At 42.9% G+C, this 21,117-nt stretch overlaps 1 protein-coding gene across 1 annotated transcript in view; it reads left to right on the top strand.

Annotated features, from left to right (window-relative positions):
• The first annotated feature begins 12,121 nt into the window (after positions 1-12,121).
• Positions 12,122-21,117, top strand: part of LOC147899365 (alpha/beta-Hydrolases superfamily protein) — a 100,577-nt gene continuing 91,581 nt past the window's right edge. Inside the window, exon 1 of the mRNA XM_087378170.1 lies at positions 12,122-12,486. Within this exon, the coding sequence (XP_087234296.1) occupies positions 12,232-12,486 (255 nt within the window). The 5' untranslated portion in view covers positions 12,122-12,231. The remainder of the gene's footprint in view (positions 12,487-21,117) is intronic.

Genomic DNA, 21,117 nt, shown 5'->3' on the forward strand with positions numbered 1-21,117 from the left:
AACCGGTCCTCCCTCTAGCAAGGTCCACAACAAAAGAACCATCTCAAGAAATGAAATCCCAAGAATATCCCTAGATAACTTGGATCATGAACTCTCACTGATTTCTCAAGCATCTACTCTTCTAGCTTCAGTATACCTTGACCATAATCACCTCCCAACTATCTGCTTTCAAGATTTAAAGAAGCACTAACACTTCCCCTTCTTCTTTTTAGGAAGGCACATTCCTTCCAATCTTGCACTTTTTGAGACACATGAAGAGAATATTCACTCCACATCATGCTATAAAGGCTCCAATTAATGACATATATAACATTATCATGCTTGTATACTTGCTCTAAAAGCAAACCATGTACTCGATGGAGGCACATACTAATGACATGTGTAACTGCAATGCCTTCTTCTAAAATATAGCATCCATTTGAACTTGAAACCCTAGGGCACCCCATGGAATCCTCCACCCTCATGTTAGTATCAACAGTAAGTATCTAGTCGAGTCCAAGCACTCTTTAATGTCCTTCACCTTTGTAGAGCTATTTCACTCTAGTTGGCCCACATCTCAATATTAGACATCTTCATTGTGACTTCTAGATATACATATCTCACCTCAATAACACATGGAGATGTCACCAAGAATAGTTCTTTGATTATGACATTAGTCACATCTTTTGTTTCACCATCTAAATCTGAGTTGGACTCACTCTTCATGTTGTTTTGATAAGCCTTCTCTTTCTACAATCCTTCTCAAAATGGCTTGTCTCATCACAATAGAAGCACTTCTTCTCCTTCTTCCTCTTCTGACAAGAAGTGTTCTCTTCATCCACTTCTGCACCATTGGGATCTTCCACATCCTCATGCATCCAATTTGTTTTGGCCCAAAAATGATCCATCAATTGTGAGTTGTTGTTAATGCTACCATTTGATTCATGTAATGTCCTCCCAATATGTGATAATAGGAGAAATAAAGATTTTGAAGGATGGGTTGACATTTTTGCTTTCTATATATTTCTTCCAAAAACCAAGGTACTTTTTTAAACCATCCATGATGGTATTTTGATCCTTGAGAGTCTCAAAAAGTGGCACTACAAGTGGATCTCCTTTTGGTAGCATAGGATGACCATCAAGATCTTGCTTCCATAGTTGTATTCCTTCTTGTGGCTTCCATGTCTTCATTGTGGGATTCATCATATATTGCATGATAGGAATGCCATCTCTAATGAAAAAGCAAAACTTTAGAGTCTCCTTATGTCCAACCAATGCACCTGTCCCATCACATATGTACCCTTCAATAAAGCTTTTGAAGTTTGATATCTCTTGCATCAAGTATGGCACTGGAGAAAAGCATGAACTCTCAATGAAGGCATCCATCAACTAGCAGAAAGAGGACACACAATTTCATCGAAGCAATTTGGAAAGCCTACTAAACATTGCATCAAAATTCTCATGTGCATGGCCAACCATTAGGAATCCTAGATGCACAATCAAAAAATTCCCTTTGTTGCGAGAAGGGAGAGGAATTTAAAAACATATCGGTTTTTCTTTTCAAAACCATAATTTTCAAGTTGCAAGAACAAAACTCTTAGTAGGGCATCAAAACTACCATTTTGTAGTCAAGAAGGTTATTGTGCACTTAGAGTCACATCATGTCATGACCAAGACAGATTCATTCATTTTGTCCAGTGTGCCGAGTCATCAACTCATCACGCACCACTAGTCTTTAGCTTAAGGCTTCAATTTTTATTCTTTGTGGGGCTAGATGGTCCAATGCCATCGGCTTCCCCCATCGGGTAGTGCCAACTGCTCACTTGGGCTTAAGAGTCTAGGCTAAGGCTGAGGTGTAGTCAACTATAATAGAAAAAGCACTAAAAAAAGTTTCCCCCACTTGGGTGCAAAGGTCCTCCCTACTCTACACCTCTTGACCTCATTACAAAACCTCTCAAGAAAAAGTTGTGCATATGCGGTCTTCTTTTCTCTATTAACTTGAAGGAGCCACCCTACTGTTGTAGCCAAAATATTCACCACCTTGTTCTTGATCCTGATAAGATTCACGAAGAAGCAGTAGCAAGGGATGAATGTCTTGGGCATCAGGCTAGTGAGCAAGCACTTCTTGCATGTTTCTTACTAAAACCCCCATCAAGCTACTGAGCAAGAACTTCTTGTTGAAAATCCCATCTTTGCGGGTGACACCATGCGAACCTCCCACTTCCCATCTAAAGGGAGGTGCAATTGAGTGAGTGCCTCAAAAATAATCTAGATGCCACTTGCCACTTGAACCATAGTGCTAGGGCAAGCCAACTATGACACAATGTTGTCAGACTTAGGGTGCATGGGAATGGTGCTCTAAGGGATGGAAGCTACATGCACCTTTACTAGCCACCCCTTTGATTTCTTTGGGCCTTAATGTGAAGGCCATGAGCAATTTGTATGTAACCATGGTAGTGATGGCAGAGCATAGATGGAAATGGTGCAAAACATTGTGAAAGAATGTGAGCAATCAACAAGGTCACAAGGTTTGGGAGAGGGCAAGCATGGAAGCAAGTAAGCATAGGGCACCAGTAATTGAGGATAGCAAAATCTAAAATTGTGAGACTGCCAAAGTATTAATGGTAGTTTCCTACATTAAATATGGACTGTATTAAAAGAGCTTTTGGGTTTGATATATAGTCATCAAACACACTGACAGTCGACGTCGAGACTCTGAATAGATAAACAAAAAGAACAAAAGACAAACAAAAATGCTAGGAGTAAAAGAATGCAATGCTTATGTCATTGCAAATCTCTCTCTCTCTCTCTCTCTCTCTCTCTTTGCCTCTCCCTCTTGGTCTGCCCCTCTCAGTTCAAATACACCCCCCCTTCTCTCTCTCTCTCTCTCTCTCTCTCTCTCTCTCTCTCTCTCTCTCTCTTTGCCTCTCTGTCTCAAGGAATCTTCTCTCCCTCTTGGTTCGCCCCTCTCACTTCAAATACGCCCCCCCTTCTCTCTCTCTCTCTCTCTCTCTCTCTCTCTCTCTCTCTCTGTGTCTCTCTAAATTTCTATCTTTCTCTCCCTCTCTCCTTCTCCTTCTCCCCCTCCCTCTCTCCTTCTCTCTCTCCCTCTCTCCTTCTCTTTCTCCCTCTCCCTCTCTCCTTCTCCCTTTCCCTCTCCTTCCCTCTCATCCCCTCTCTATAGTTGCTCATTACAATTATCCCTCCCAGTCCCTCTCTCCAAGCCCTCCCCATCCCTTATCTCCTCTCCCTTTCCTTTACGGTTCACTCCCTTGCCCATTCCCTCTTCCATTTCCCATCCCTACCATCTCATTGCCCATCCCATCCCTCTCTTCTTCTCCATCCATTCCCCTCTCTCAAACCCTCTCATTTCCCCTCTAATCTCTGTGACCACATCCCCTCCCATTTCTTCCTATCCCTCATTTTTATTTCCCATCTCCCCCTCACCCTCTTCCCTTCTTTTCCCTTTTTCAATTTTCGTCACATGACATGCAAGACTGCACTTCTTGAGTATTTGTTGTAGTTAAGTTTGTGTCATTAGCAATTGTTGGTGCTCTAAACATCCCACTAAAGGTAGATCAATCCCCATAAGTTTTCCTCATCAACATATTGATGTATGAGGGTATCTACAAATAATAGTGGACCTTTAGGCGATCCCTACCTCATGGACCTTTTCTAAGGGATTGCTTTTGAAATCTCTTCATCTTTTACATTGGCATTTGAAAGCAAAATTTGTATAAAGGAAATAAAAATAGGACCAAGCCCCATGTGTTAAAGGGATTGAACTAAGAATACCTAATGTAGTATATCATAGGCTTTACCTGTACTAAAATTCTTTTCTTAGAATTTCCATCTCCACTTCTACAAATTGTCATTTCCCTTTCTAAAGTTTCCTTTTTGCTTGCATTAGGTCCTCAAATCATAGGTGAGCATGTCATTGACTGATGGGTTAGGACCATTTTGGAGCAATAGTAGGTGAGATGGCATCTTCAACATAGATCGCAAGGAGAAGTCTAGGATGTCCTTCATGAGGTTATATTGTCTATTGAGGGAGCAATGATTTATAGAAATGGAATTAGAGAAGCCACACTGGAAGTCCACAAGCAAGATGACATGAAGAAGGAGTGGATCCTAATGCAATTAATGAATGAGGTCTCCATGTAGAGGCCCAATCCTTGAATCATAGGTGGATGCTTAATGAAATGACACAAACATTTAAGCATAATCAATAGTCCATCCAATAGGAATAACCAATGCCACCCACTTGCAACAATGGTGCTTACTTGGGTTCAAGGAGTTGAAAGTTTATCTATAACAAGAATTCCAAGGCCTACAATCATTCTTTGGCTATGAAGGAGTTCGTGGTTATTGGAGATGTGGCCTTCTATGTTAGGAGAAGAAACACACTACACACAAGAGTGGAGAGATGCTCATGAATCTCCTTCATTCAGGATGCCCAACTTCTCTATCTTATCGTATATATCCACACTCCACACTATATCTATATAGTCTATTGTTGAAACTGTTGGGAGAAGAAACGTACTACACACAAGAGGGGAGAGATGCTCATGAATCTCCTTCATTCAGGATGCCCAACTTCTCGATCTTCACTTCACTTCTACACACACATATACAAGAAGGTCATATGACCTTTCACACCCATACTATAAAGATGACACATCATCTTATATATCCACACTCCACACTATATCCATATAGTCTATACGTCAACAATCTCCCCCTCAAGCTCAGCATGAGATTGTACATCACATAAACCCAAAGAATCTCTAAAAATATAAAACTTACCTTTACCCAAAGACTTGGAAAAGATATATGCAACTTGGGCATTTGTCCTCACATATCTCAAGTCAATTTCGCCACTTGTTACTTTCTCCCTAATATAGTGATAGTGGACTTCTATATGTTTTGTTCTTGCATGGCAAATAGGATTCTTGGCTAGAATAATAGAACTTATGTTGTCATGGTAGATCACTACTAGACCATCAATATATACTTCCAACTCATGAAGAAGCAATCTCAACCAAGTTTCTTCACACGTTGCTATGGCAGCCCCTCTATATTCACCTTCTGTGTTAGACAAAGCAATCGTGGGTTGTTTCTTATTACTCCAACTAATCACACTACTCTCAAGAGAGAATGCATACCCACTAGTTGACCTTCTATCATCAATGTTGCCAACCCAATATGCATCATTATAACCATGCAAGCATATCCCTCCTTCCTTGGCATAACACAAGCCAACATTTATCGTGGCTTTCACATATCTGAGTATTCTTCTCACCACATCAAGGAGACTCTTACAAGGCTTTTGCATAATTGACTCACCACACCCAAGGCATAACTCAAATCCAATCTAGTGATGGTAAGATATATGAGACTCCCAACCATCTTTCAGAACAGGGTTACATCACATCCTGCAGGTAATACCCATCATCAACCAACTTTGCATTTTGCTCAAGTGGTGTTTCAATTGGTTTGCATGCTGTAATACCATATTTTTCTAGCATGTCCAAAGCATATTGCCTTTGTAGCATCCAAATACCTTGCGGTGAATCAATCACTTAAATCCCAAGGAAGTATCTTAGCTATCCAAGGTCTTTCATGTCAAATTCACATGACAATCTCTCCTTAGTTGCTGTAATTTATGCATCAAGACTCCCTGTGTCATCCACATAGATGATCACAAGCACCATTTTTGCTCCCTCTTGCTTCACATATAGTGAGCTATCACTCTTAGATTGTTTGAAGTGCATAATCGGCAAGGTTTTACTCATTCTCTCACACCAAGCTCTTGGAGCTTGCTTCAGCCCATACAAGGCTTTCCTTTACTTACGCACATGCATAGGATATTTGGGATGTATATACCCTTTGGGATGATGCATATAAACCTCCTCATGAAGTGTACCATTCAAGAAAGCATTTTTGACATCCATTTGATATAACTTCCATCTATGCATGCTTGCCAAAGGAATCACAGTCCGTATGGTGGTCATCTTTGCCACCGGGCTGAATGTTCCATCATAGTCCAACCCATATATTTGGGCATACCCTTTTGCAACTAACCTTGCCTTGTCTCTCTCCACACTTCCATCTGATTTGCACTTCACTTTATATGCCCATATGTATCCAATAGCTTTCTTTCCTTTCGAGAGTTTGACAAGTGTCCAAGTCTTGTTCTTATCCAAGGCATCCGTTTCTTGATCCATGGCATCTCTCCAATCTGAATTTTTTTCAGCCTTCTCAAAACTTGGGTTCTCAACATGTTGCACTTTGCTAACCATGTATGGATAGATAAATCCATTGTAAGTCAATCTATTAATGGGATGTCTTACCCTTTCCAATCTTCTTAAGGGTTGTGTATTTGCCATTGACTTTCTAGCATGTGGCAGAACATACTTTGAAGCATGCTTGGTCTCTTGAGACTTCAGCAGCTATAAATCACTCTCTTCATCACTATTTACATCCTTAACACTTTCTTCCACTTCAACTTTTTGCTTGCCTTTATCCACATGCTTGCTCCCTCTCAATCTACAACTTCATGGGCTCACATTATCAACACTTTCCTCATGTTGTGATGGCCTTGACATCACTTTACTTGAGGATTAGTGAGCTATAATTTCATCTTTTCAACATTTGGAATTGGGTATCCCAAAATACACATTTGATAGCCCTTGGCTCCATTTTCTTCCTTATCTCACTTGGAACATTCACATAATAAATGCAACCAAACACTTTCAAATAAGCCAAGGTTGGCTTGTACCCATAAAGCTTTTCAAAATGTGTCAACCTATGTATGGCATCCGTGGGTGTTCTATTTATGATATACATGGCTGTGTGCATTGCTTCAGCCCAAAAATTCAATGGCATATTTATCTCATGCATCATAGCTCTAGCCATGTCACCAATGACTCTATTCTTCCTTTTTGCAATGGGGTTTTGTTGAGGAGTGTATCTACAAGTGACCCATCTCTTAATGCCTTGAGTCTAGAAACTCATCAAATTCATAGGACGTATGTTCTCCACCATTGATCGTATGAAAACACTTGAGATAACATCCAAGCTCCTTCTCTATCATTCTTTTGAATTGGCAAAACACTTGAAAGGAATCACTTTTGTCTTTAAAAAAATAGACCCATGTCATTTGGCTGTAATCATCTATAAAAAGTGATGTAATATCTTGCTCCCCAGGGTGTTGTATGATCCATTGCTCCCCAAATATATGAGTGAACTATTTCCAAAGGGTACTTGCTCATTCCACCCCTCTTTGGAAATGGAAATCGTGTTTGTTTGGAAAATTGGCATGTAGGGCATACATGGTTGAAATCTGAGTGACCAAATTTGGCCACCCCTCTCACCAATTCTTTTGTTTACATTTCCTTCAAATGCCTATAGTTAATATGCCCAAGTATTTTATGCAAAGCTGAGCCTCTTGATCTTGTTTGGGACCATTATTGGCATACATACCTTGCTATAAGTAGGGCTTTCCTGCATCAAATGTGAACAATCTTCCTCTCTTTTGTCCTTTAGTGACAATCTTGCTAGTTTGCCATTATGAAACTCCTCTACAAAGCATCTAAACTTGTTACAGCACCATAAGTAAACAAATTCTAGAGCATCCATAGGTAAACAAATCCTAGAAAATACATAGGTCACTATACTTAGTTGATCAAGGACAACCTTTGTAGAACCTTATCTAAGTGATTACTCCCAATTTATGGAAATGCATCACTAACCTATTGTAATAGTTGGGATCCCTACTAAAAGCACTTGAAAATGGACATTATATTGTTATACTTATACTAGTGCTCTTAGGCAGAGTGACCCTAAGCATTTTGTTGCTTTGTGTGACTAAATTTGACCCTACATGATTGTAGAAGGAAGATTATTTAAATGTATTTCTTCAATCTTTAATAGAAAAACTAGTCAATTGCTACCCTAGTTTGGATGTGGAAACATAAAATTCATAACCCATCTTTGTATTACTTTATCACGTGATCTACATCATATGACATTAAAATTCTATTTAAATGAAAGTATGGCATCAAGAAGGTAATCTAGTTCTAAAAACTTAGATAGAGGAATAGAAGACTTGATGTTACCAAGAGTAATTCAAAGAATAAGGATATATCGAAGCTACAAAAAATTATAATGGAAAGTAATTGGTAGAAAATTGCATTATCAAAGGATTGCATGAAGATATTCAAGGATAATTGGATCATTTCAGTCATAAAATAATTAATGATTTATGCAATGCTTTAATGATGGCTGAAGAAGCAATTGAAAGAAAACAATCAATGATTGAGGTAGAATTGAAAGAAAAGTTTAAAAAAAAAAAAAGATAGAGCAAGATAGTTAGATCAAAATCTAATATATGACAATACATAAAGAATCTCCATATACACTCAGTTGTGTAGAGGTTCAACTATTACCACAAGGGCCAAATTGTGGCCATTGTTGTAGAAACTATTTAATTACCATTGCCTTATAGGCATTGCCATGATTTTTCATCATTCTCATTTTCCTTAGCTTTACACAATCTAATCCAAAGGTGTGGCCTTTAACTCTTTCCACTTCCTTTATCCTTGCATAAAATTGACTCTTGTTCTAGGAACCACTTGGTAGACCCATCCTTATCCATCTATCCACCTTGTTTAGTGTTTTGATGTCCTTGCAAATAACCATTTATGGAGTGATTCCCAATGTTAATGAGGTTCATGGAGTGCTATGATTGGGTAAGATGATCCCATAAACCATAAGATGCAAGCATCAGGTGTCTCAATGCCCCTCATTGTGTTGGAATGTGCATAATCATGAGTGCATGAGTGGAGAAAGGATAGGGCACTAGGATTTCACCTAGAGATGACACGCGCCAAATATATGATGGGCATAATCCCATATATGAAAAAGGTGCCCAAATATCAAGGTACATAAAATTTGGATAGAGAGGACCTCCAATACTCGAGATCCATTTTGAGGGGTTCGATTCCTTGGAGTGGCTAGGTGTCTGAGGGGTTAAGGCACCGTCAGAACATGACTCCGCACCACCACACCAATCAAATTGCTTGACATGGTATCAGAGCCAAATGGGTATGACATGCTGTTAGCATTGATGCATGAGAAGCATATGGCATGTGGTAGCATGACAGATACACTGGGCAAAAGGAAAAAATGGCTCAAGAATAAATCTTGGAGTACCATGTGGCAAAGTCGATGCAAAAAAACGAATTGGCAGTAGAAAGTCAATAGGTAGATGAGTTCAAGCTCGAACCATGCAAAAACAGATTCTACACTGATTGCAACCAATATGAAGGAGCTACAACATAGATAGGGGAGCAACAACTGGTGGACTAACGAGTGCTAACTATGAGCAAAAAACCAATCAAATCATACTACAATAAAAGCAATCGTAGACAATTACAGGATTGGCATTGATTGCAACAAAAAGATGGACAGCTAGTGGACCAATCAATAGTGCAAAAACAACTATCGAGATAGAACAATTGACTAGGATACCCCACTGCAAAAATGAGTAGAGGCTGGCTGGAACTAACCTAACTAGTTGTTGTGAGAACAACCTGGCAAAGAAGCAACCAATAATTGCTAACAATGAATTGACCAGAGAGAGCCAACAGTTGATAGCTAGGCATAAGCACGAGATAAACGCATAGAAGAGATGGCAACAACACATGGACAGTGCAGGATAGAACCCACTGATAAAGCATAGAACTGCAACAAATGTAGTATGTGTGGGACTAGGATTCGGGAAGATTTGCAGTGTGTGTGGTATTGCAACAAATGTAGTAGATGTGGGACTAGCAACCAAGTAGATTCATAGACTGACTAGGAGCAGTAGACCACAAGAAGCCATATGACATGGCAGCTATACAAAAAAATAGTCTTAATAGTTTATTGACAGTAAAGGAACCATGCAACACGTGGCAGAGGTTCCAAGTAAACGAAAATCGACCCCCAGATTAGCCAAAATAAGGTAAATGATATTTCACATACAAAAGGTATCCAAAAAGCGTGAAGGGGTGTGTGCATCAAGCAAGATTGGCAAGGTTGGTCAGCTGAGAGCAAAGCCACAAATTGGCTGCAAACAAATTGCAATATATCCAAGGAGATTGGGTCCTCTTGCTCCTAACTTAAAAGATGGCCAGCATTTCAATCACGTATGAGGTGGCTCCCTTGCCTTGCAATTTGCTTTTGCAAATCACAGGAGGGATATCATGCAAGGCATCAACACATGGCATCGCAAAGAACAAAGAACATTAGGGCCATAAATGCTACGAATAGTCTGCAAGTGATGTTGTAAACATAGTTAATGATTTATCTACATAGTAGGAGCCATCCCAAATAATTATAGATCAAACTTCGACTAATCGTGTGTCTATAGAGCTGAGATAGAGCTTAGGGCTGAGATGGTACCTCCTTGAAATCCTCACAATTCCATATTGAAAAATCTTGTGGGTTGCCCATACATTGGACGATGAGATCCAAACTTGTTGTTCAAGAGGTTCTTCACAACAATGCTGAGTGCCGTCCCTAAGAACATCGGTGTCAGTGAAGGAATTAGTTGTAGCTTTGACCTAAGCAGGAGACCTTGGGCATTAACATCCCTGCAGTTGATGATGGAACTGGAGACTCAACGGACTAAGAGTCACTACTAGCACTTAAACCTCTCTCCAAAGAATGATACGCCCTCCTCTCCCCATCCACAAAGTGCCAAATGGACCCTGTTAACGAGCTCCAAGTGGTTCTCTTCTCTCAACCTGGATGGTGTTTGCCTTATTTTTTCCAGACCTCTTCCATCAAAATCTCTTTTAGCTTCTCGGTTGGATTCACCTGTGTCAAAGTTGCGATCCGTGGGGGCAGCCACATGCCCAATGTGCACCACCTCCTTCTCCATGGTCCTGCCATTTGAAACGTTGCTTGGAGAGCGACAAGGGCCAGTCGCTGTGGAATGGACCTTCACCTAATCTCTTTGGAGACCTTCAATCAGAGAACACGTGGTGGAAGCTTCTTTTTGGATTTCTTCCTTGAGCTTAGCCATTATAGTAATAGGAAGAAGAGGATTATGATGATGAATGCCCACATCTCGACTCCTATGTCGATAACGGCCCTTGAGCCCAAAAATACTAGTCTTCTTAGAGGAGTGGAAAGCACACCTGGCCATCTTGTTTTTGTGGACGTTTCCACCTTAGTTTCACGAGGGCGAGAAACGAGAGGAGGGGAAGGCACTCCTAAGGGTGTGTAGACACTATTGTGCCCATGGGCATGCCCAAGGTTCACCCACAGAGCGCGGGGTGACGGTCAAGATGCATTTATTGCATAAACTTAGAAAGATAATCCGTAGTATGGCTTATTAGGGCCTATTCCCACTACTAGTTAGGGAGCACTAGTTAAGGCTCTTAACGGCATGTTCACATAATTGTGCATTCCTATTGGCATTTAGAGAGTCTAGTTAAGTTAACTCTCCTAGCGGCCCCTAAAAGATCCTTGTAAATTTAACCTCTTCAAAATAGGTACTTTAAGGACTTTTATGAGGAGAAAGAAGTTGGAATGTAAAAATTTAATGGTTAACTTAAGGGTGAGCAGCGGGAATGCGACTTTAAGCAAGATTCTTGTTAAGAAAATTTCATGGTCAAGATCAACTCGGAACTATACAACATGGGTACTCATTTGAAAGGCCTTGAAAAGAAGAATCCATTGTGACCCTAACTGTAAAGGGGAGACTTTCGGTTGATGAGATAAACCATTTTGTATGAAAAATACCCCGAAATTTTTTGTTAGGACCACTTAGTGCATAACATAATGGGTTACCAATGGGAATGCAATTCCCAAGTTAAGGTTAACTTTAACTTAACTAATAGTTAAGTTAAAGTTAACCTTAACAAGGGAATTGCATCTATTAGTCATGCAAGGCACTCCTATAAAGATAAATCCGTAGTATGGTTTATTAGACGAGCATATCCAACATTAAAGAATCGAGAGAAAGTGTTGGTTATCCACAAGCGATCTACGAGTTAGGTTATGTTACTGATCTTAACATAACCGATTAAGTTAAGTTAAAGTTAATCTTAAAAAGGGAATTGCATCTATTAGTCATGCATATCCAACATTAAAGAATCGAGAGAACACTGTTGGTTATCCACAAGCGATTTCATAACAACCTGACATTCTCTATACACATATCTCTCTCTCTCTCTCACATACACACACAGAGTACCAATGGCTATGGCTATGGCTATGGCAATGGGGGCACTCCCTACCTTCTTCCCATCGCCCATTTCCCCCCTTCCCTCCCTCAGAAAACCCAAACATCACCCTCTCCCTCTCGTCTGTTTGGCCTCCTCCGACGAACCCACCTCCGAACCCACCAGCAAAGGCCTCCTCAGCTTTGTCACAGACAATCCCTCCAGCAAAAGCGCCATCCAGCTGCCCAACTCCCCTGCGCAGGACGGGAACCTTGGCCAAATGATCACTGTATGCTCCTCCTCCTCTTCCAGGCACCCCGCCCGCCTCTTTACTTGCCTTTTACTGGCTTGCTCTCGAAACACTTCGTCTCGCACAATTCTCATTGATTTAAACGCTCCTGCGCCGGTTGCTCACGGATCCGAGGCGTCGTTTATGCTTGCTTGTCGTTTTTTCATCAAGCATGCGCTCACAAACCACGCAAACTTCGTTTTTTAAGGCATGCATTCGATAGCGCCTTCAATAGTGTTTCGACGATAGCCAAGCATCATAGCGACAATGTGCTCGTTCATCTTGGCCAGTAGCTGCCAGCGTTTGAGAGTTTATGGATCAACTACGAGCTCCAATGCTGGCAAGAATCTGCACGGTGCAAATTGCTCACCTCTTTAACCATAAAAATGAAAAGAGGCTGCCTGTGCATGCTCCCGTTTCGTAATGATGCTCTTTTCTTTTCTTTTTTGGGGGCAAGAAGATGCTCTACTTGTTTTTAACAACAGTAGATCTCAACTCTATTCCTTATCTACCACGTAGAAGCTTCATATGCTTGATGCGTATGATATGGAACATACGAATGTGTCTATGTGAGAGAGAGAAAGAGTCGGAAAGAAAGAAAGTCCATGGAAGAAGAATGATCTATGGACCAATAAGTAGCCATCACACCAAAATTTCAGATGTGATTGCAGGAGTGCATACCATCTAATGCTCCGGGGTGTGGTAGAACATCATACATACTACCATGGCATTTCTGCTATGGTCAACTCAATGTGGATGTGCTGCGGCCGGCCTTCAGGGAACACATGGCGGATGGCTTGCCAGATGTGGGCAGTAAGCAGGGACGTTGCAGTTCTACAAGCCAAAATTTTTGAAAGTGAATTAGATGTCAAATGATCTTACTCAAACTTAGTCGAAGTAAAAACTGATGGAGTTGGAGAAAGTCAAGTAAGCCAAGAAAGTACAGAAGCAGTGGTTTACTGCGAAGTAAACGTAAAAATCAGAAATTTCAAAGCTACCGGTCTTATCTACAGTCATTCAATCTAAATTTGATGTATACATACAAATCACCAAGCTGAGAGAAGAGAGGTCGGAGAGTTTTTAAATCCTGTTGTCGATTGTGCCTTCCCAAAGAATCTGGCGGGTTGCTTTGTCCCAAATAGCAACTGAATCCTCCTCAAAGTCCACCCGCTTGCCAGTCTTGCAAAACTCATGCAGTGACAATAAATGGAAAATAAAGAACTAGGAAGAATGCTTCCCCCCTCTGCCATTGGAAATTATCTCCAACCTGCCCTTGCAGGACTCAACACGTGCATCTGCACTTCCAAGGAGACGCACTTCATGGGTGATAGCTTGTTGTACAGAAAGGCCCAGTGCTCCCAATGTCCTTTGGCCAGCGTCATGTGTTTCGTGTGATTGATCACCTGAGGTGTACAGTTGAGGAAGATGAAGGGGTGTACAAGGGCATTGACACGATCCCACATCTGTGCCAAGGTTTCCCGCTTCTTCTGGACTAGTTTGCATTTTTGAACATCAATCTAGAGAAAGAGGTCTACATGAGGTTTATAGATTGAAGAAAGCTTTATACGAGCTGAAACAGGCCCCTAGAGCGTGGTACCGGTGCATTGATGACTTCTTCAGCAAAATCAAATTATGTCAAAGTCCATTAGAAGCTAACCTGTATCTCTTTTCAGAGGGGGATAGGAGGTTGATTGTAATCTTGTATGTTGATGACTTGATTCTTATTGGTGATCACAAGGAGAAGATCTTGCTTGTCAAGGAGCTCTTAATGAAGGACTTTGAGATGATGGATCTGTGTCTTCTACAATACTCCCTCAAGATAGAAGTCAAGCAGAGAGAGCATGACATCTTCATCTCTCAGGAGAAGTATTGTTGTGAGATATTGAAGCAGTTCCACCGATGGAGGTTGGGCCAAAGCTGAGTGTGGAGGATACATCCCAGTTGGTAGATGCCCGTAGGTATCGCAGGTTGGTAGGCTGTTTGCTTTATCTAACTAACATTTGTCCCAACATCTCTTTTGCCATTGGTGTACTTTTGTCAATTTTCTTTGAAACCTAAGGGAAAATCACTGGAGCTAGGATTATGAGTGCTGAGGTACATGAAGGGTACTAGCATACATGGTATCACCAACAACACAGGTTTGGAGCTAGGAGGGTTCTGTGATTCGGACGAGTCAGGTGATTGGGATATGAGGCGCTCGACTTCAGGCTATTGTTTCATGCTTGCATCAGGGGCCATTTCATGGCTGAGCAAGAAACATCCGATGGTTGCCCGTTCTTTCATAGAGGCAGAGTACAAGGCTGCTTGTATTGCAGCTTGCGAGATGTGGCTCAGATGGATTTTGGAGAATATGGACGTTCTTCAGGAGGATGCAACAGATCTTGGGCGACAATCAAAGTTGCATAGCCATTGCGAAGAACCCCGTGTCTCATGCAGGAACAAAAGCACATTGAGGTCCATTACCTTTTTATCCGAGAGCTCATCATTGACAAGATTGTGGAGTTTAGGGATTGTCCAACCTCTGACAACGTTTCAGATGGTTTCACGAAGGCACTAACCAGAGCACCTCATCATAGGGATTGGCCCATAGTTGAGTCATTGAGAGGGGGTGTTAGAAGTCATTGACCCACCTATGGCCCCCCATATGAGGAGGACAAGAGGTCAAGAGACTAGGGAGGAGTTAAGGGTTACCTGGAACATAGATTTGCGCAACAGTCTGGATCTACTCAGAGGACTGTCTGCATGAGAAACAGGGGCTGTAGGATTGTGACAGATCTGCAGCAGGATTGCTTGGCAACCAGGCAGCAGAACAGCATGTAAACTGTACTGCCAGGGCCTATTTATCAGCCTTGCAGTAGGTGCCTCCATGATCCAGTCCAAACAGGGGGAAAAGTTGGGCAGTTCCAAGTTTTACACCTGGCAGACCCAGTAGGGTTTTTCTACAGACTCAGTTGGCTGTTTTCCAGGGCTCCAGGTCCTCCTCGCTGCCTATACATAGCCTTTTCTCCTCTACACTCTACAGCAACACTAAAGCCTTCACCAAGCAGGAGGCTTGGGCCTGAGGAGTGTGCACTATGTTGAACCATTCTCTCTCTGAGAACCTAGCATTGCAATCATCTCTGATTGCTGATTTTGGATGTGTTTAGCTCTTTTGTGAGCAGGTTTTCCCACATCCAAAATTTTGGATGTGTCCAGCTCTTTTGTGAGCAGGTTTTCCCACATCCATGGATGAATACATTCTGAGTTGATTGATGCCTGGACAGGAGCCTTGGAAAGATTTTTTCTTGCACAGCATTCAATCTTGTACACCTTCTCACGGGGGAGATTGGATGGACAGCTCGAGATTGGATTTTTACTTCAGCCCATCTTAGATCTCCCTCTTCCCCTCTCATGGCTGCCATTCTGAAAGCTTGGGCAGCTTCAGAGGCACTCTTCGGAGAGACAGGCAGCCAGTCATGTGGAATGACTCTATTTTGGATGAGCATGGCAGATCACTAGGAGTGTCACATTATATGCAGCAGTCTAGATGGGAGAGGGGACCTGCTTCCACAGTAGGTGCCTGGAAGGCTTTCAGGAAGCTTCCAGAGGATCAAAGATTCTTATCAGTTGGCCACCTCAGAGGGAGTACAATCAGGATGCGGCAGATAGATGCAGCCATACCAGTAGAGTGGATAGATACAGACGACATGCCTATCATAGAGTCCACTTGGTTGGGAGCTTTTACGGGGACGGGTATTCCTTTACAGGTTATTGTTTTGCAGGATGCACTTGAGGAGACCCTTGTCTTTGATGTTCAGTCGGGAGGCAGACTTCTTAGATCTTCAGATGGTATTCTTTTGGAGGTCTCCTTCCAGCCTGTTAGGATTGCAGGTTACATGGAGTGGGGCAAGGACTCTTAGTGGTTTCTTGATCCTGACCCTGTTCTGCTAGCACTTGGGTCTTGGAGACTTTGGTTATGTAGTGGTTCCCCCATTAGGTTCTTGCAGTGGGACCCTGGGAGTGGGAGTGGATTGATGAAGGGCACCGAGAGAAGAGTATCCACTTCTTTCGTTACACAGTAAAAAATGCCAGGAGATTTCAACTCAGCACTGAGCAGTAGAGGTTGGAGGCCCTCCAAAGCTCCTCATTGGGAAAGAGCACTCTTCTTTAGGACTTGGGAATCAGTGGCATGGTTATCTCTTACTGGCCCTCAGGTGTTTTTTGAGGGACATGACTCAGACTCAGCCTTCATTATATGATGACACTCTGTGGAGTCTTGTTCTCTCCAAGATGTCCCCTTCACTCCTTTGAGAGCTGCTCATGCCTCGGTGGACACATCATGGGAGATTCTGGCTAGCATTGCAGCTTGGCATATTTGGAGGGCCAGATGTATGGAGGCGATGGAGGGTTCCCAGGTTCACCCCTCCCATTCTATGGCTAGTATATGGACGGATACTATACACACCTGGGTGGCCATATGGGAGAGCATGCAGGGATCCTCCAGAGTAGCTACTGCCAGGAGAGGTACTTTTTTCAGAGTTTGGAGAGGATCTCCTTTCTTCTCTGAGTCTCCTTCAGGGTTGAGGTGGCACTTTCAGCCTCCACCTTGGATTTTTGTTAGCTCGTTTTGAGCTGGTTCTTTTTCTCATGCATGGCATTATGTACTCCTGCGCTTGAGCTTGCTCTTGTGGTTTTCATTCATACTTAATGAAGTAATCTTTTTGGGAAAAAAAGAAGAAATTCTGAGTTCTCTTTCTCTTTTCTGTGCTGTACATCTTTGAGTGAGGTTTTCAGTTTGTGTGTGCATCTATAAGTGTTTGGAAAGAGTTCCCCAGATCTATCCACTGCGTGAGAGGTTCAAGGAATTAGGGTTCCTTTATGTCCGAGAAATGTTGTACTTAGGAGCTTCTGGAGGCTTTTCATATGTCCGACTGTCCTGCCATTTCTTCACCCATGGACCCAAGTATCAAATTGACCAAGTATGATCCCAGTGATCCAGTGGATGCGTGCAGAAATCGTAAGCTGATTGGATCTCTGATTTGGCTCCTCAATACCAGACTAGATCAGTGTTACTCTGTTGGTCTTCTCAGTTCCTTCATGTAGACACCTAAGAAGACTCATTGGGTCGCTGGTCTGCGCATCCTTCGTTATCTTCAAGAGTCTCGCAATCGAGGGTTGTTCTATCAGTCTAGACAACATTCCAGGATCAGCTTTTAGGTTGGAGTGACTCCGACTGGGGAGGAGATTCTGACAGTCGCTGCTCCCCCATTGGTAACTGTTTCCCTGTCGGCTTTTGGCTGCCATAACTTGGAGCAGTACCGACAGTCGCTCTCTCTTCTACCAAGGCAAAGTATCGTGCTACATGTTCCGCTACTTGTGAGGCAGTTTGGCTCCGACGAAACTGCTTGGAGAGATATAGGTTCCCCGATAGTCATCCATAGTGACAATTAGAGTTGTATTGCTCTTGCCAGGAATCCTGTGTTTCATGCTCACACCAAGAATATTGAGATCCTGTACCACTATTGTGAAACACTTAAGGAGGGCTTGGGTCAATTTACCACTGAGCCACGATCTCTAGCGAGCTCTCCTGATACTCTGTCTCCCCGAATTCCTTCTCTTCTCCTTCTTTCCATGTGGAGCCCTCTCTCTAGAAATCTCCCCCATGCCCAATGCATGCCGTGTGGACTCCCTTTGATGCCAAGTGTCCTTTTTAAAGGACGTTACCCTCGTGACCCGTCTTGGCATCCCTCTATAATGCTAGGCCTATTTATTCCTAGACATTAATTCGTGTGTCCACTGTTGCACTGTCAAGTGGTCTCCCGCCTCACCATAACTGTCACAGGGATGTGGAAAGTGATGGAAAATATCTTTGTAACTCAACCAACGCTTAACCAAGGGTTTTAACCATGGTTAAGTGTAGTAATGGTTTAGCCATGAGAGACTAGCTAGAGGAAGTGCACACTTCCTAGAAGTTCCTAGGGGCAAAGTCTAGGTGCACCACTAGGTCCTAGGGGCAAAGCAAAGGCTTTAAACAGAAAGTTTTCCCATCCCATGAAGGCAAAGTTTGTTGCAGGACGGAGGTGAGTATACTGACCCGTATGTCAGATGAGGAAAACAAATTCTTTGTGATGCCAACAAGTGCTATATTTGCAAGGAGGAAGGCCATTGGGCTTTTGAATGCCCACATAAGAAGCGGAAGTTCCCTCCTACTGAGCATTGTGAGCACAAGGAGGAAAAGAGGACTGATTAGAAGAATAAAAAGCCCAAGCTCACTGCTGGTCTTTTGCAAGACTTGATTGGGGCTGTTCAGAATACAGATGCTACAGCGTTATGGGGCAAGATAAGAGATCAAACAACTTTGATGTTTTTTGATCCGGGAGCCAAGGCCAACTTTATCTCTTTAGAGCTGGCTGGAAAGTTGGGAATACGGGCATAAGAGATGGGTCCTTTGTGTGATGCAGACATGGCTTTGTCCGGGACTCAACCAGTCAGTTACTCCGGTGATAGGCAAGCTGCGGATGCATATTCAGAGCTATGTGGACACATAAGAGTTCTATATTATGCCGTTGAATGGTTGTGATGTGTTACTGAGGATACCTTTGCCCTTTTGTGTCGGGGCTGTTTTGGATGCAAAGAATAAAACAATCACAACCACTCACCGTGGCAAAACCCACGTTCTTGATGCTAAATTGAAGGGAGAATCCATCCTTGTTGTATTTGCTTCTGTCATTTTCAACGTAATGCTTTCTGACTCACTTTCATAGGAGTTGCCCCCTGATGGCTAGAAGACCATACGATAGATATAATCCCTCGTAGTAGCCCTCCTAACCTGTTAAATTACACGGCGCAGCGGAACAGAAACTGAACAAAGAATAGAGAGTACACAGCAAACTGGAGACGAACAAAATTTTCCTTCAATACTGATGTAGTACAGATGATGGCTTCGTCCACCCGTGCGCTCCCACAGTGAAGCTTAGATGGCGATCTAGATAGATACTAGGTGAAGAGCTACTAGCTGGAAGATTTGATTTGATCTGAACTGATATGATACAATGGACTGGGGAGGTCGCCTCTTTATAGCTATGAGGGCGGTAGTCAGATCAACGTAGTCGTTGGAGTCGACCAGTCGACCTAGTTGGTGGAGCCGACCAGTCAATTTAGTCGATGGAACCGACTAGTTGTCCATGGAATATTCAAGGAATATTACCTATACCGTCACCTCGGGGGCTCTCGCCTCCGAACCCTAGGACCCCCCAGCTAGGGTCCAGCTGGCCCCCCCAGGCCCCAACAAGATTAAGGGGCTCCCACACAATCACCTTTCTACCATCAATGGTCTCATTGATAGACCTCATCTGACATGCAAGTCAGGATCCATCCAGTGTCCCGGGCTCACACATGGCTTCTCCTCATATGGGGGCCTTACACCTTGGACCACTGGTGGTTACCAGGAGGGTGGGGCATTAACATAACCGACCTCCTTACAGAGTCAGTCCCGCACAAAAAGAGGACACTTTTCCGTGGCAATCCTTTCAAGAAATCAATTACTGTATTCACCCTAGAAAGGCAAATTTGACATGGCTTTTTTGGCATTTGCAGCGACTACCATTCATATGTACATGTATTGTCCATCATCCCATTTCTTGCTACAGAGAGTCCTGTAAGAGGGTCGCCAAGAGAGAGAGACTGCACTATGGTGCTTTGCTGCAATCATCGATTGCCTAGAGAGCAGCTTCAGCTCAGATTTTTGGCCTACGTGACCCATCGTGAGGACCGTCCCCATTGAGATGACTGTTCCCGCTGTGACGACTGTTCCCGCCGTGACGACTGTTCCCACTGTGACGACTATTCATGCCTCCCAACGAATGGATACGCGGGGCTCTACTATTTAATGTAGAAGCCAAGCTGTGGGGAGTCTTAAGTCGCGTGTATAACCCGCTCATTGTCACCCCTGATGGGATTGCCATGAGAGCTCGTCCGTGCACAGTCGAGATTACTTATTCTCATAATTATCTTTGTGGCTAGAAATTAAGTTAGAACAGCGCTACGATCTGCTGAATCGTCTACGACTGGCTCTGATACCAATGTGAAACACTTAAGGAGGGTTTGGCTCAATTTACCACCCAGCCACGATCTCTAGCAAGCTTCCCTAATACTCTGTCTCCCCAAGTTCCTTCTCTTCTCCTTCTTTCCATGTGGAGCCCTCTCTCTAGAAATCTCCTCCATGCCTAGTGCATGCCATGTGGACTCCTTTTGATGCCAAGTGTCCTTTTAAAGGACCTTGCCCTTTTGACCCCTCTTGGCATCCCCCCTCTATAATGCTAGGCCTATTTATTCCTAGACATTAATCCGTGTGTCCACCGTTACATTGTCAAGCCCTCTTGGTCTCCCGCCTCACCATAACCTAGCCTCAGAGTTCCGCAATTATGGCTGACGTAACAACTATGTCTGAGAGAAGGTTCTTGATGACATGATCCAGTTGAGGTATTGCAATACGGAAGACAACAAGGCGGACATCTTTACCAAGCCCTTGGCGCAACAGCTGCTTAGCGATCATTCCAGCTCCCTCTCGATGATTCATGATCCAAGAGCTTAGAGGGGTTGTTAGAGTTCATCTCCTGTCTCCTTGAGTGAGGGCCTTGGTTGTGGGTATGC

Source organism: Dipteris shenzhenensis, chromosome 8, assembly GCF_047967505.1.
Source record: "Dipteris shenzhenensis isolate YYH24624 ecotype China chromosome 8, Dip_SZ_1.0, whole genome shotgun sequence".
Lineage (NCBI taxonomy): Eukaryota > Viridiplantae > Streptophyta > Polypodiopsida > Gleicheniales > Dipteridaceae > Dipteris > Dipteris shenzhenensis.